Below are 14,794 nucleotides of genomic sequence, written 5' to 3'. Positions count from 1 at the left end.
ACTTTGTACTGTATTGCGAAATGTGCTGAAAATTCCCAATGTACTAACTACTTGAACGTGACATGAGACATTTTGCCTATTTTTGGCAGTTTAAAGTGTGTGTAAGGGCACATACTGCTACAGTTTTGAACTTGGTTGGTCCAGTTAAAGGATTTTAAGACAGTTCTACTTAAAAATGAACAAAGTACACAGTGAAATTATTACAAGCGCTCAAAAAAATGCAAAAACTTTGTCTGATGTTGATGCAGTGTTTGCTGCAGTTTGATGTAGTGAATTTTTTAAGCAATTTGATGTTCATTCATTCAGCTCAATATCACTTGAAAAAAATACTCTTACTAATCATCATGTCATTGATTTCAACAATCTCAGCCAGTTTAAGATTGTTTTGTTTTGCAAACTTTGCACGTATAAAACCACTACATTAGCGTGTCGCGCCCTCTGCTGGCCTGAAGCATGAAAAGCAGACAGAGCGAAACGACCAGCCCACCATCTGAAGAAATCATCTTGGATAAAGTTGGCCTGTTTTGCTGTAATTGACCCTCATGTTAAACAGCGTCCTCATGGAGAACAAATTAGAGTTTAATATGCAGTTACAAATCTTTTAGTGTCAGTATAAATGTTTGTAATAGAAGCTATTAGTATTAAAAAAATGAGGTCCTTCCATTTTGTTCTGAAAGGAAATGATACAAAACCTGGACCAGGTTCAACAATGCACCACAGCATTGTTGGCCAATCTTTGATGTTTCCAAATGTTGTCCGAACCACCACAGAAGAGACACAGGAAGTCGTTCTGTGGTAGATCTCCTGTGATGATGATTTCGTTTTCTTGCAGCATGTGTTGAGGCAGGTTTTAGCAGCCTACTGTGTTGAATAGTTCCTGTGCGTGCAGCTGTCCCGATCATTATGCAGGCAGCTTCTTTCCCAGATAACGACACAAAGGACATTGTTCTGGCACTGTTTTGCTTATGGCTTCATTGTCTTAGCTCCAGCCCTCTGTATGTCATCAGGGATTTGTTTTTCTTCTCTGGGTCAGTGAAGGATAAAACTTCTGTTTTTGTACTGCATAAAAAAAGGCAGAATGCTGTTTTCAAGTATGATGATGATGGGAAAAGAACAACATTGATTCATTCAGGACCAAATGAATTTTAAAATGTTTTCAATAGGTTGTTAGTTTTCCCCTTTAGGTTTATTTATTTTTTCCCCAATTTAAACTAGCCCCTACTTTATAATTTAATTTAATATTTGCTTGCCTGTTTTGTATGAATAATTTCATATCAACACTGAAATTATTGCTTGCTGTGGGGTATTGGGAGCTTTCCATGACCTGCTTATGAGACTTTGTTTTTTTTGTTGTTGTTGTTGTTTTTTGTTTTTTTAAACCCCATCAGTCCAAAGAGAGGAGCCCACGTTGCCACAAAAGGAGGCCTTTCTCATCCATTAAAGCTCAAGGTCACAAAGAGATTTATAAAGCAGACATTCCCCCACTCTGTCTAGTTGCCTGCTTTGCATAACTGGCCCCACAAAGACCTGCTTTGCATTTACTGAAGTTAAGAGGCAGCTCTTTCAGAATGTTGAAACCTACCGCATTTCTTTTCTACAACAATATTCAAGGATTTTTCTGCTTTAAAGGAACTTCACCTGATTGAATTTCTATGGTTAAAATTAGATATCATCGTATATATTCTGCTGTTCACAAAAGAAATAAATATCCTACACTGACAACACAATTGCATGATTCATGCCAGTGTTGAAAGCAGCTGTTTTTTATTGGCGGCCTGTTTAAATATTCGATCATATTATGAAGTCAAGAATCAGTAGGTGACTCCTAAAGGTTTATTATACATTGAGTGAGGAAAATGTATGAGTGTAGCTGGTTGTGTTGTTAGTAAGGAAAATAAATTGAGTAGATTCAAAATAACATAGTCATCGTTCATACATGGAGTTGAGCTAAATAAAATGAGATGATTAAACTATAAATACCGTTCATAAATATTCCACCCAACAGTGATACACTGTGCAAGAGAGCTAAAGCCTGCAATAAGCAGACCACTAACAGACTTCACATTTGTAATTCAGTTACAGACTTTCAGTGATTTAAAGGAGAAGCTACTTTTCCTGAAGTTATTCGATATTAACATAATATACAAACTTAGACGACCTCATCTCCTATGGTTTTAACCTTCTCCATCTCACAGCTTCTTTTGTGGTCTTCTATTCTCACCAGTCATGGGCATACTTCGTATTTGTCTTTGGTTTCCTGCCTATGTGGGGCTGGAACAGTTTACTAATGGTGTTGAAGCCTTTCGAGTGCTCTGTGTATTCTTGATCTTCGGTCTTCTCCCTGTTGCTCTGTTGCAGTCCCCCCAAAAGTGCTCTGAGCTCACCTGGCACACCTTTGCCCAGGTAGTGGTAGGCCTTCTTGCCATCGTTATCTCTCTCATTTACATTGGCTCCATAACTTTTCACAAGCAACACCATTACCTCAGCATGGCCATGTATGGCTGCGATGTGCAAAGGCGTGTATCCTCCGTGTGTTTTGCTGTTGATGTTAACACAAGTGCCTCTTTTCCTGGAGATGTCCATGATCTTACGTATCATCTCGCTGTTGTCGTCCTTGGCAGCCCAGTGCAGCGCCGTGAAACCTGACATGAAGTCTTTCTTCTGTGCTAACCGTGTGTCCTGCAGCAGCAGACCATAGATCTGTCCCCACAGTCCAGCAGCACACTTTACCAACCACTCATGAGCTAATGGGTCCAGAGGCACAGACTCTGAGTACTTTGCATCATCTCCTTGTCTTTGGGTCTTGTTTTGGGGCCTCACCTGAGGAAAGGCTGATGACTGCATTTCTGTCTGTCTGTGTTTCCAACATTGGGAGTCACTCAAAACAGCCTTCTTGCCAGCTGGCACTGATGGTGTAGAAACTTTGGTTATGAACGTGATAGGCTGGTCTGAAGTGTTATTTTGATGCATCTGGGATTGTAATCCACCCTGTTTTACTGGTGCAGCGTCTCTCGGTGGGGATTTTACAGCTATGACAGCAAACACAGCTCCAGATTTCCTTGCACTGCTCGCCTGATCCGCGGAGATATTCAGGACTTTGACAGTGGTTGTGTCCGCACTACTCATGCTTCTTGATAACCTCCTCTCCTGCATAGGCATACTCCCCACAGACGTGTGTTTATCATTACTATAACACTTGTCATTCACATTTGAGGGATAGCACATATTATTGTTCTCAATGTCGGAGTAAATCATCCTGGCTGACTCGGCTCGATGAGGAGACGAGTACGAAAAACTCGTGTTTGGGCTTGAGAAAGTTTCATCCACGCGCATTTTCTGCGAAGCGCCAAGCACGGCCTCTCTGGCAAAGTCCTGATACCTTTTCTTCACAACTACAAACTTCACGTCGTCGATCTGTTTGACCACAGCGACGCTGTTCACCAGCTTCTTGAAAAGATCCCTATTGTGCTGCCTTTCCGCGGGATCGCTGCAGCTGATCCGACTCTTGAAATTGTTCAGCAGCTCCGAGTTCTTCACTTTGCCTCCGTGCTCCAGTAAAAAAGACAAAATCGATTCTTGCGTCAAAGCCATTTTGGATCAGAATTTTAACAGATGCAACAATATCATAAACAAAGCCCGAAGTATGGACCTCTTCGTCCTCCGTGCTCCCCTCTCTGTTGTTGTCCTCCTCCAACCTGCTGCTTCCGGCGCCTCTTCTAATATAATCAGCCGTGGTTTTCTATGACGGATCTGCCCGTTAGAGACCGTCTGCGGACAGACTGCACGGTGATCTCAGTGTGGGTGCATTTTGAGTCGAGATTAATAGGTTGCATCAACTTAATTTTCTCTATAAACCTTTGTTTATTATTATTTATTTTTTTTACATGTGATAGGGTATGTTTTGTTATCTACTCAATGTTGTGTGACATTACGAATTGATGCTCTCATACTAATTAAATCTTTACAAATCTCTTGTGACCTATGACATTAAATAAGATGCCCAAATTAAAAAAAAGTTTTTCCAAGGCTAGAAAAGGAAAAAAAAGCCCAAAAACTTGAATAACTTTTTGAAAAGTGGTTTATTCGAAAATCATTATTCCGTAGCAGGTAAGCATTATTTAAACATAACACCACAGCAGTATGAATGATATGAAACCAATCTCAACAAAAACTTTTTGTGTGAAACCATGTACGCCCAATTTGGTTTATTCAGTGCTTTTGTAACCTGTTCAAAAATCTTTCTCTTGAGCAAAACTAGCAAAACCTCACTGTCACAATACTCTGTTCACTCAGTTATAGGAGATTGACAATAACATGCATGAAACATCAAAAGAGTTCACAGACCTTCTCAAGCAGCAGAATTACTCATTAATTACTCATGCAGTAGGCCTACTTTATGCTACATGTTATGGCTGATAGAGTGAAGCTAAGCTAGAGGAACATTTGACTTTGGGTAGCTCTACATTTTATATGTTGCTTATTTTCCTTTACATGTAAAACCTAAAATGTAAAATACACAATATTAACTGGTAATTTAACTAGCGCTTAATGGAAGTAACGCTATAAAGTACAAGTGTGTACCAGGCTAGGCTAAAGTGAGGCCTACTTCCCGCCACAGCGAGGCTACACAGTCACCTGAGCAGAATGAACTTGGAAACACTTGAAATGTGAAATAAAATTATTTAATGGGCTACTGTGGTTGTTGGAAGCCTGACACCTAAAACCTGTCATGGACAATAAAACGGTTTCAAAGTTGATTAAAGGAGAAAAGCTGAAAAGGAAGAAGAACTCAAAGAGTTAAAGCAAGGCATCTGGACTTGTGAAGATTTGGCTTGAAGACGTTTCGCTGCTAATCCAAGCAGCTTCATCAGTTCTGAGGAAGAAGAACTGTTTCCATGATAGCTTGTAAAAAGCAGTTATCTGTACATAACTGCTGAGGAAATAAATGAATAAAGGAGTGTGTGCTAAGCTCCTTCAGAGTCAGAATGAGGGCTGAGGTTTGGAGCTGCTGTAATGTCGCCCTCCAGCACAGAGGGGGTGCAGCCTCCAAGTGGCCATATTGAGAGGAGTTACTCTGCCCCTGTGAGATGTGCTGAGCAGGTCTGGCTGATAATTCCCCACACACAGCCACTATACTGACGATGGCGGCCAATGAGATAGATGTCTTCGCAGTAAGTACAATGATTTACTGTCTGCGGGCCTGTAGTGACTATGATTTTGTCTCTTCGGAGCAGAAATAGGTATTAAACCAGGAGGCATTCAGGTGTATGCATGACAGCAAGGTGATTGTAATGAGAGGTACAGTATGTCGAGAATGCTGCCCGGTGGTTGTGATGATGACATGGCTTATTATGTCTAATGAACTGCGGTAAAAAAAAAGAAAAAAGGATTGTCTGTTTCAGTCGAAGTGATACGTCGTCGCGCTTGAGCATCCAAACCGAAACAGCACGACGTGTTTACTGTGTCAACTCTCACAGGTGTAGCGTACACACGACTGCTGAAGTGGCAGGACGAGAGGAGCAAGCAGCGGGCAGTAAGAGACTAAAGCTAAGAGGATAAACATAAGTAGCATCCTCTTCCAAGTGGTTAGCTAGCTCCACTGGATCGCTCAGTGAAAACCTAAGTATGGATCAGCCAGACGTGTAATTCGTGGCAATGGTTTTAAAGCCATCATAACTTGCGGTGGCCTACGTGCCAGGTATATTTACGTTGACTCACTGCAGGTAGCGCTGCAAATGATGGAAGACTTTGTTAAGTAACGGTAGTGCGTGGTTTTGTCTCATTGTGGACGGGAGTTTTGGGTACCAGGGAAGCCAGCAGCTTGGATATCCTCCCACCCTGTGAAATAACATCTAAATAAAGAGCTCTTTGTGTGTGTGTGTGAAAAGAAATGGGCTGAAACGGATGATTGTTGTATTGAACACATCCTGGTCCTCATGTTGAGCCTTTTGCAAGATGCCAGTATCCCAGGGTGAGTCTGGAGGACTGGATCACTTCCCAGCTTAGGCATTCTGGCCAAAATCCATTTTATATAGCAGTAGTATGCACGTAGAGATTCAGATGCTTCAGTGTTTTTTCACTGCCATATTAATGCGCATGGAAAGTATGTCCACGTGCGTCTCAGTATCCAACATGAGTAAAAGTACTGCTTAAATGATTGTCAGTCTTCAGCTATTCTGATAGCTAATTTACTGAAGTCCAACTTTCTCATATATTATTCTGTTTTTATTATTGTAAATGAAGTCTTTTTTTTCTTTTGGTTGAGAAAAACAAGCGTTTTGAAGGAGTAACTTTGGGCTCTGAAGAAATGGTGACTATTTCCTGACATAAGTGTAAATGATTAATCTATTAGTCAAAAAATTAAATTACTAGTAGATGATGACAGTATTAGCTAGGTCCTGTTCCAGATAAAGGCACACTTCTAATCAAAAGACCAATAATGTCTGCAGCATTAAAGCTGTTAAAACTGCTAGTTAGGCTACATTTTTGTTACCATCACATCATTATTATTGCTGCAAAACTCAAATGAATCTTTTATCTTTTTTTTTTTGTTTTCTTGTCAGATTGGTGTGTCTTTACTGGAGGAATTTGGTTTGTGACATAGAAACAGAAGCTTTTTATAGGACGGCCTGTTCAGTGTGTTAAGTGGAGGAGAGACATGACCTCATTAGCGAAGAATGCTTGAAAGGTGAATGTGGGGATGAGATCTGACAGGACGGGGGGGGGTTTGTTAAAGTATGTGGAGTTCAGTAAAGGCAACTGGACTTAGATTCAGTTCAGTCTGAAGGAGCCTCTGGATGAGAGGTGGAAGATTTACTCAACTCTTGGATGTGGATGACACATCCAAGACCTGGATAACTGAGAATCTTCACAGAGGTCTTTTAAACCTTACCAATTATTTTGTTCGTTTGTTTAGATGGTCGGCATTACGAAGATATGATGAAATATTATACTATTCTAATATAGTCTTTATGCCACTGTCTTGTGTTTTCAAATACCTCAGAATGAAGAAAAGCGAAACCTTGAGCTTGGAGGCCATGTGGGGTTTGACAGTCTTCCAGATCAGTTGGTCAGCAGATCAGTCGCTCAGGGTTTCTGCTTCAACATCCTCTGTGTGGGTACGTCTGACCCCTGGAGGGGTTCAAAACCCAGAAAACTTGGTGCTGTGAATGTCACATGATGTAATGCTGAATTAGTCTGTCCCTCACTTTTTTTTTTCTTTAAAGGTGAGACCGGGATAGGCAAGTCAACGCTAATGAACACTCTTTTCAATACAATATTTGAAAATGAGGAAGCCAGTCACTATGAGAGTGAGGTAAAGCTGCGCCCACAAACGTACGATCTGCAGGAGAGCAATGTCAACCTCAAGCTGACCATCGTGCACACTGTGGGGTATGGAGACCAGATCAACAAAGAGGACAGGTACAGAGTCTCGGAGATGTCTGTGACTTTCAGTTAAGACCGTGTGCTGAAGAAAAGGATCAAAAAAGGAAGAGGCTGTCCAGCACAAAGAAGGAAAAACAGGGAATGTTATTAAAATGTTGAAGAAAACTTTACAGAAAATTTCAGTGCTGTTTCAGTATTGATCTTTAAGAATTAACAGAGCTAACAATGGAAGTTTCTCTTGGTTATATCAGCACCAGATATTAATCATTGCCCCTCTCTCGCTTTGGTATTTTACAGAGTATGGAACTCAGAAGGAGATCGGGCCTGTTTCTGGCATGTGAATTGGGAGGGAAAAAAAGAGATTATGGGAATGACTGATAGAACTAATGCAATCTCAATAGACAGCTGAGTGCTCCAACAGCAGGGAGTTAAAAAAGAGGGCATTCTTTGGCCTCAAGACTGAAGTGGCAGAGTTTGTAACTGCGATACTAACATGTCTCTCTGACAGCTTGGAAAAGCATGTAAACTTTAATGTTAATACGTGTGAAGGTTGAATAATGATGCTTCTGTTTTATGTCTGTGCTGTCTTTCTGTGCAGCTATAAACCCGTTGTTGAGTATATCGATGCCCAGTTTGAAAGGTACCTTGAAGAGGAGCTAAAAATAAAACGCTCCTTGTTTAACTGCCATGACACAAGAATCCACATCTGCCTGTATTTTATTGCTCCCACCGGACACTCCCTGAAGTCCCTCGACCTTGTCACAATGAAGAAACTGGACAGCAAAGTAAAGTCAGAATCTGGCGATGTTTATTTCAGCAGTTAATGTTCCCTGTTCCTCAGTCTGTCACCTTCTTATGTTCTTCTTATTTTTTCCATGCAGGTGAACATCATCCCTGTTATTGCAAAGGCAGACACGGTATCCAAGAGTGAATTGGACAAGTTAAAGATTAAGATTATGAGTGAGCTGGTCAGTAATGGTGTGCAGATTTATCAGTTCCCTACAGAAGATGAAGCCGTTGCAGAGATCAACTCCTCCATGAACGTGAGTCCTAGAAACATGCAGACAAACATACATAATGCAAGACATGTTACCTTTGTATTTCACAAGACAACATTCATTGTCATTATCTCCACCATTGTAATCTTACTGAGTCTCCTCCTGTCTTTTAGTATTCTAGGACCTATTGGGGAATTTCATTGAGCCATTTTGTTGGTCTGGTTCTAGACCTTTCATATGTTTTCAGCAATTCAAGCAAAATTGAAATAGTACTAATATAGTGGTATAGAAGTATTAACAGCAGTAGCATAGAAATAAAAGAGTAAATAAACCATTTCATATTTGAGTTTTCTAATAAAGTAGGTAGTAGTAGTAGTAGTAGTACAATTTGAATCCATAGTTGACTTACATTTAAAAGCATGTTGTACCAGCACAATAAAATTCTGGATATGACAACAGAAGTATTATTTTTACCATATTTTTTCAAACATATAGTAAACAGTATGAGTGCTATATGTTGCAGACTCATCTTCCCTTTGCTGTGGTTGGAAGTGTAGAAGATGTTAAAGTAGGAAATAAGATGGTGAAAGCAAGGCTGTACCCCTGGGGATCAGTCCAGGGTGAGTGTGCTCAATTGATTTGACATGCACTTAAAAGTACCCCAAACAGTACAGCTGTTTAGCCAGCTGTCTGCTGTTGAACTATTATTGTTTTATAGTTGAGAAATAAACATGATGACCTCAGTAACCTTTAAGTTCTCCTTTAAAATTTTCAGCGAGTACAAAAGGTGAAATGACTGAGCTGTTTTGTTTTTTTTTTTCTCCCCCAGTCGAGAATGAAAATCATTGTGATTTTGTGAAGCTGAGGGAGATGCTACTGCGTGTGAACATGGAGGATCTCAGAGAGCAAACACACTCTCGGCACTATGAGCTCTACCGTCGCTGCAAGCTAGAAGAGATGGGCTTCAAGGACACCGACCCTGACAGCCAGTCATTCAGGTGAAATTAGGGATAGCGGTGATGTGATGCATCTGGGCAACTTACTTCACTGGAACAGCTCACTTATGCTGCTAAGCGGCGCTGCTAAATTATGTCATTCAGAAAGACCTCATTCAAATCTGCGTTTATATGATTTGGTGAGATGTAAACAAATGAATTCGCTATATTCAGGTGTAATTTCTCCAGAGTAGGTTAGGCCACTTTGTGTGTCGGGGATCCAAGAGCACACAAAATGCTCTGACAGAATTCTGTGTTTTGTGGACTTTTTAAATCTGTCTTTCATCAACTTCACCAAGTATCTTCAAAGACACAAACCAGAAAAGTAAGAAAACTAAGGATTTGAAAAATAAAAATAAACAAGTGAATGGCAAATTGAAGAGTAAAATTAAGTTTTGTTTTACTTACTTAAGGAAATAATAAAGCTTTCCTCTTTTTACCAGCCAATTTGAGTTTAAATGAGACATGTAAAGCTTCATGTGTCTACTTAGACTCTAGTGTAAATATGCAACTAATAGTGTAATTAATTGATGTCTTTGGTTATATTTTTGATGCATCTGAACCTTTTAGTGCCTTCATATCTTGAGTAAAGCCCCTGTCATGCCCTAATATTGGCGAGAAACTGAAGTAAATCCAGCTCCTGTATTCATAATACGACAGACAATATGTTAGTCTCACAATATCCCAGAGGGAGTTCAGATTAGGCTGAATCAGCTATTTTTAAATCCATTTTTGTAGAGTAGCTAACTACTAGCTAACTTCAGACGAGAGATTCGCTGGATCAGGCTGCATCGTTTAGACTTGTGGATTGTCTCAGTTAACACGTTAGTAATGTTTAAATCAGTTGCTAGGAAACATCTGTCCAATCATAAGTAATCACTTATGTAAACGGAAAGTCACCGTAGAATCACAGACTCTGAAATTAACTCGTTTAGTGACCAAGGGATGCATATAAGCTCGTCAACAATCAGTTAATTAATTAATGTTAAAAGTCATAATATATTGAATTTCAGGTGCATTTTATTTTTTTGATGTCTAACTCATAATATTCCCAGTTTTCATCACTATTAAGTCGTATTTTTGCTGGGTTTCAGGTCAAGTGTCAACACTGCTGCCTCTTTTGCTCTTCTTTATAAATGGGTCACACCTTAACAAGCCAGTTTCGTCGCAGCAGTTATGCCTGGCAGTTCCTGTTTGTAACTAGTATATACTAAGCTCTGCATAAGAACTGGTTTCTGTGGTACAATCCATTCTAATTTTGTGATACATTAATCTCCGCTTTGTAAACATTTATATTACAACCAAGCTAAGTTTGAACTTATATGATCTTCAGTCTTCAGGAGACATACGAAGCCAAGAGGAAGGAATTCCTTGTGGATCTGCAACGCAAAGAGGAAGAGATGAGACAAATGTTTGTCAACAAAGTCAAGGAAACAGAAGCAGAGCTGAAGGAAAAGGAAAAAGAGGTACTGAGACCATCATAAAAAAAAACTACGCATTGAAACATACCATGTTTGACTTGTCTCACACTGAACCCTGTCCCACCATCATCATCATAAGCTCCATGACAGGTTTGAGCAGCTTAAGCGGATGCACCAGGAAGAAAAGAAAAATCTGGAGGAGAAAAGACGGGAACTGGAGGAAGAGATGAATGCCTTCAACAGAAGAAAGGTTGCAGCTGAGACACTGATGGGACAGGCTCTCCAAGGCTGCTCACAACCATTCAAGAAGGACAAGGACAAGAAGAAGTAAGTCGCCTTTTCTCAATGTATTTGATTTGTACTGCTGCTCAAATGGCTTTCCTCATACACCGTGGTTTTCAGAGCAAGCATTAATAAAACACACAAGAATAATTGAAAAGCTTGTCAGATACACATTATACTCAAATATGTGTCACATGTGCATTATATTCACAAGCAATGATGTGCATTCTCTCAGCCAGTCTGTGTGGGCTTGATTGTGCATGGCGGAGGGTGGGGGGGGGGTTACAATGGGATTAATGACATAGTGTTATCTTCCCGGAAGCCAAATTGGCTCAGAAACTGATACAGGAACAGATTCGGACTGACGCTGTGCGCCCAGACATAGTAGGAACGGTCGCAGCTTGCATGACACAGCCTGATGCTTACTTGTCTGCGGGCTGACCTGCCAGACTGCATCTCAGGCAGGGGCACTTTTGTTTACATGTGAATGGTCTGGGTGATGCCCATGCTGTGTGCAACACAGATGATAAGTCAGATGTGCCACATAAAACCTTAATCATTTCCGCAGGTGGAAACATCACATGTCATGAATGGTTATGTGCGCTCAAAATCTTACATACATACTTTGATTCTCAAGACTGAAAAGCCACAATTACAAAGTTGTCTTAATGATTAGAAAAAAACCAAAACAAGCAAAACAAATGTGATGAAATTAAAATAGTTCCTTCTAATATGTTCACTATTAATGGCGGCTTCTACTGGTTTTAATGCCATGTGGGTGAAAATTTTAAGAGTGAAAGCCACACATCGCCAAAGATGGGATATCAACAGGTTTCTACTACATGTTTTACCGCTGCAATGCTGCAGCTGATGATGCCTCCTACCTATGCTTTATAATCCCGTTTTAGAAAAATTAGTAAATACATATTAGTAAATCATTACAGCAGCACAAAAGTATGTAGAAGAAGATTTCACCTAAAATGTGTCATATAGAAGACGCTGTTGAAGATGAGGAATGTATGTTAAAAACAATGTTGAAAATGCATGTGGGTAAGTTAAACATTTAAAGCAAGCCTGATTCGTTTTTCAAACTGCAGATAGTAGCTGGATTAATCTATCTGCTTTAGGATCAAGGATCAAGGAAATTTAGTTGCTATGGTTCAAATAAAGCAACGGTTTGTTTTTCCAGGAAGCAACCAAAACAGTGAACTGAGGTCTCCATGAATGGAGAATCTCTGAATGTGTCTGTCTCACCAGCATTAGCGAGAGAAAGAGCTGACTTTCATATGCAGCCATTTTTGGAGGCACAGTCATGGTTGGTTAGCTGTGCTCTTGACATGGTGTCAGTGTTATGTGTCTTGCTGAAAATGACCTTACAGACAAGTGAATACCTTGATTTCAGATTGACAGACATCTCTGAAAATTGAGTTTTAATCTGATTTCAGCCCATCTATGGATGGGGTTTAAATCTGACTTGGACAAATGGGTTTCCATGAGGATTTTTTTTTAAAAACAACCCCAAAATGTATGCCTTTAGAAAAGAAGCGGATGCTTAAAGAAGTCACACCCCAAACACTGTTGCATTCCCATTTCATTCATTTATTCCTTTGGTTTCTACCATGCCTCAAATCCTTCATTATTCTTTCCTTATTTTTGTCCATATTTTGTCCAATTTCTTTTCCCCTTTCAGTTGAATTATGGATGAAACATCCAGGGAAACCAAGAATGTGTCTGCCATCAGCATGGGAAAAGAGACTGTCAATCTGACATTACTTCCTTGCACTGTATGTGTGGACATAGTGTCACAGTGCACATATGTCAGCCTGAATAATGTGATGGCCATAAAGCCACTGTGTACTTATGGATCACAGAGGTAGCTTTGCTCTGTGTATTTAATTTGTCCCCAATGCTGACTCTGCTAGACACACAGTCCATGGACTGTTTTCATAATGTGTGGCTTGTGTTGTTTTATGTTCTTGTCATGAATGTGTGTTCATCTCCTGTCGTATATTTAAGTCTCTGCTTCTCATTGAAACAAACGTAGTGGAAATAGAACAGGAGTCTTTCAGTTACTGACCGAGTTGAACTGATGGTTTTGAGTTATGTTATGTATTAACATGCAGTAAGCATTTGTGTATTTATACATGCAGTTATTTACAAGTTGACTGGTCTCCAGTAGGGCTTTTTAAGTCAGAATGTCTAATAATGCACATAAAAGCACTGAAAAAATGGTTTTTGCATTAGTGGTAGTTGGAAGTAAGACAATTTAACTATTTAATGCCATTATATGCAAAGTTGTTAAGAATATAACTGAATTATTTTACAGTGAGTCTGGAATGAGTCAAATATTTTTGCCTTTGTTTACATTCAAATAAATAATGACAATGAAAAACCCAACTTGACATCATTCATTCGTTCATTTGTTGGTCGGTTTAACTCATTCAGTTTTGTGGGAATTCTCATCATAACTCTCATTTGCATGATTCAAAGCATTTCGCTGTGCAGTTGTTGTCATCATTGTATGACAAAATGTGGTTCTCTGATTTGAAATGATTCACAGTGCTGACTGTTCCTGTGAAAGCATCCATTTAATGCAAGGGTCAGGTTTTTTTTGCCTTCAGACAGTGGCAGCAAATAGGACAAATAACAGAATGTTTATTAAACTTTATTATCCTTTGTAATACATTTTTGTATTTCATATCTTGTTGAGGTTTGACTAATGACTTTAATGAATATGTAGAGCTGCTTGTTCAGATGAATGACCTGGTTTTTCTTTCCTTTTTGTAGCTTCTTTAGTCTTCCATCTGCGTGCTCCCTAACCTCAGGAAGGAATTTGAATTAGAAGACTTTCTACCACATCATAAGATCACAGACTAACAATGGAGTGTATTATTTTTTACATTGTGAGACAACAATTTTATAGAAATGCACTTAATATCCTTGGAAGTAAGTCAGTCTTAAGTCTTCCATGTCTACTAAACTCTCCCTTGAGCTTTTAAGCAGCGCTCTGTAGCATGGTCTCTGCATGGCTCCTAACCTTCATTCCTGAAAGTATTAAAAAATCTTCATTGCCAAAATCCCCCCACCCCACTTTTCTAAATTGTTGTGCAAAAATGTTCTTTCATTTGCCATGTTATGCTTGTAGTTTTTGATCGATGACAATTTACACTGTGAAACATACATCATAAAGCTACATTATATTGCTGGTAAATGTTGTACAGACAGTACATTATGTTATGATTTAATAGCACTTTAATAGTACAAATACTGTCTTTAGGCATTGTAAAAGTTGTCATATCATATTCACGTGTCGGCCCTTATGTTGTGTACAAAAGATCTGGTTAGGAATATTTTATAGTTTAAAAAAATATATATATACATATATATATAGATATATATGTGTGGTTAAGCCTGGTTGTAGGCCTATGTAAATTCTGGATCAAATCTCTGAATGTTAGTAACACGGTGGGTGTGTGTGGGCCCACTTGCAGATTTGTGTATCCTGATGCAATAAAGAGTTACTTTATTGTACATGTGGCTTGTTCTCTCCATAACTGCACTTTTAGGCAGAAAACTCAGAAAATGTCGACAGAAAACAAATTGTGGTAATCTGTGGTCTCAGCATGATCCTTCCAGACTGTTCCAGAAACCTGCCAGTAGGTGTCCATTTATAAAGAAGAAGAGATAGCCTAATGTGATGACGCGTGGCCTA

At 39.4% G+C, this 14,794-nt stretch overlaps 2 protein-coding genes across 9 annotated transcripts; one reads left to right on the top strand and one right to left on the bottom strand.

Annotated features, from left to right (window-relative positions):
* Positions 1–1,811: 1,811 nt before the first annotated feature.
* sowahab (sosondowah ankyrin repeat domain family member Ab) lies at positions 1,812–3,746 on the bottom strand. Its single transcript, XM_046405952.1, has one exon. It carries the CDS (start codon positions 3,589–3,591, stop codon positions 2,218–2,220), a length of 1,374 nt encoding a protein of 457 aa, XP_046261908.1. The 5' UTR covers positions 3,592–3,746; the 3' UTR covers positions 1,812–2,217.
* Positions 3,747–4,967: 1,221 nt separating this feature from the next.
* On the top strand, positions 4,968–14,623 carry LOC124068057 (septin-8-A-like). 8 transcript variants are annotated; one of them, XM_046405959.1, is made up of 11 exons: positions 4,980–5,171; positions 6,564–6,688; positions 7,004–7,118; positions 7,227–7,422; positions 7,985–8,171; positions 8,268–8,429; positions 8,908–9,004; positions 9,214–9,382; positions 10,713–10,845; positions 10,940–11,127; positions 13,870–14,622. In XM_046405959.1, the coding sequence occupies exons 4-11, from the start codon at positions 7,256–7,258 to the stop codon at positions 13,922–13,924; spliced, it is 1,158 nt and encodes a 385-aa protein (XP_046261915.1). In that variant the 5' UTR covers positions 4,980–5,171; positions 6,564–6,688; positions 7,004–7,118; positions 7,227–7,255; the 3' UTR covers positions 13,925–14,622. The 8 variants fall into 8 exon arrangements, with proteins under 8 accessions (XP_046261917.1, XP_046261911.1, XP_046261910.1 ...); XM_046405960.1 differs by lacking the exon at positions 4,980–5,171 and adding an exon at positions 5,426–5,533; XM_046405955.1 differs by lacking the exons at positions 6,564–6,688; positions 13,870–14,622 and adding an exon at positions 12,272–12,763 and having other exon boundaries at positions 4,973–5,171.
* Positions 14,624–14,794: the final 171 nt, after the last annotated feature.

Source organism: Scatophagus argus, chromosome 12 (genome assembly GCF_020382885.2).
Source record: "Scatophagus argus isolate fScaArg1 chromosome 12, fScaArg1.pri, whole genome shotgun sequence".
In the NCBI taxonomy this organism is placed as follows: Eukaryota; Metazoa; Chordata; class Actinopteri; family Scatophagidae; genus Scatophagus; species Scatophagus argus.
Note: the sequence above shows the minus strand (reverse complement) of the source record. Positions and strands in the feature narration are given on the sequence as shown.

Bases quoted from the DNA above. Each gene is read 5' to 3' on its own strand.
- LOC124068057 (XM_046405954.1), top strand. From the start codon at position 5,142: ATGGCGGCCAATGAGATAGATGTCTTCGCA. The intron at 8,172-8,267 runs GTAAAGTCAGAA...TTTTCCATGCAG, and splicing joins TGAAGAAACTGGACAGCAAA to GTGAACATCATCCCTGTTAT. The intron at 9,005-9,213 runs GTGAGTGTGCTC...TTTCTCCCCCAG, and splicing joins CCCCTGGGGATCAGTCCAGG to TCGAGAATGAAAATCATTGT.
- sowahab (XM_046405952.1), bottom strand. From the start codon at position 3,591: ATGGCTTTGACGCAAGAATCGATTTTGTCTTTTTTACTGGAGCACGGA.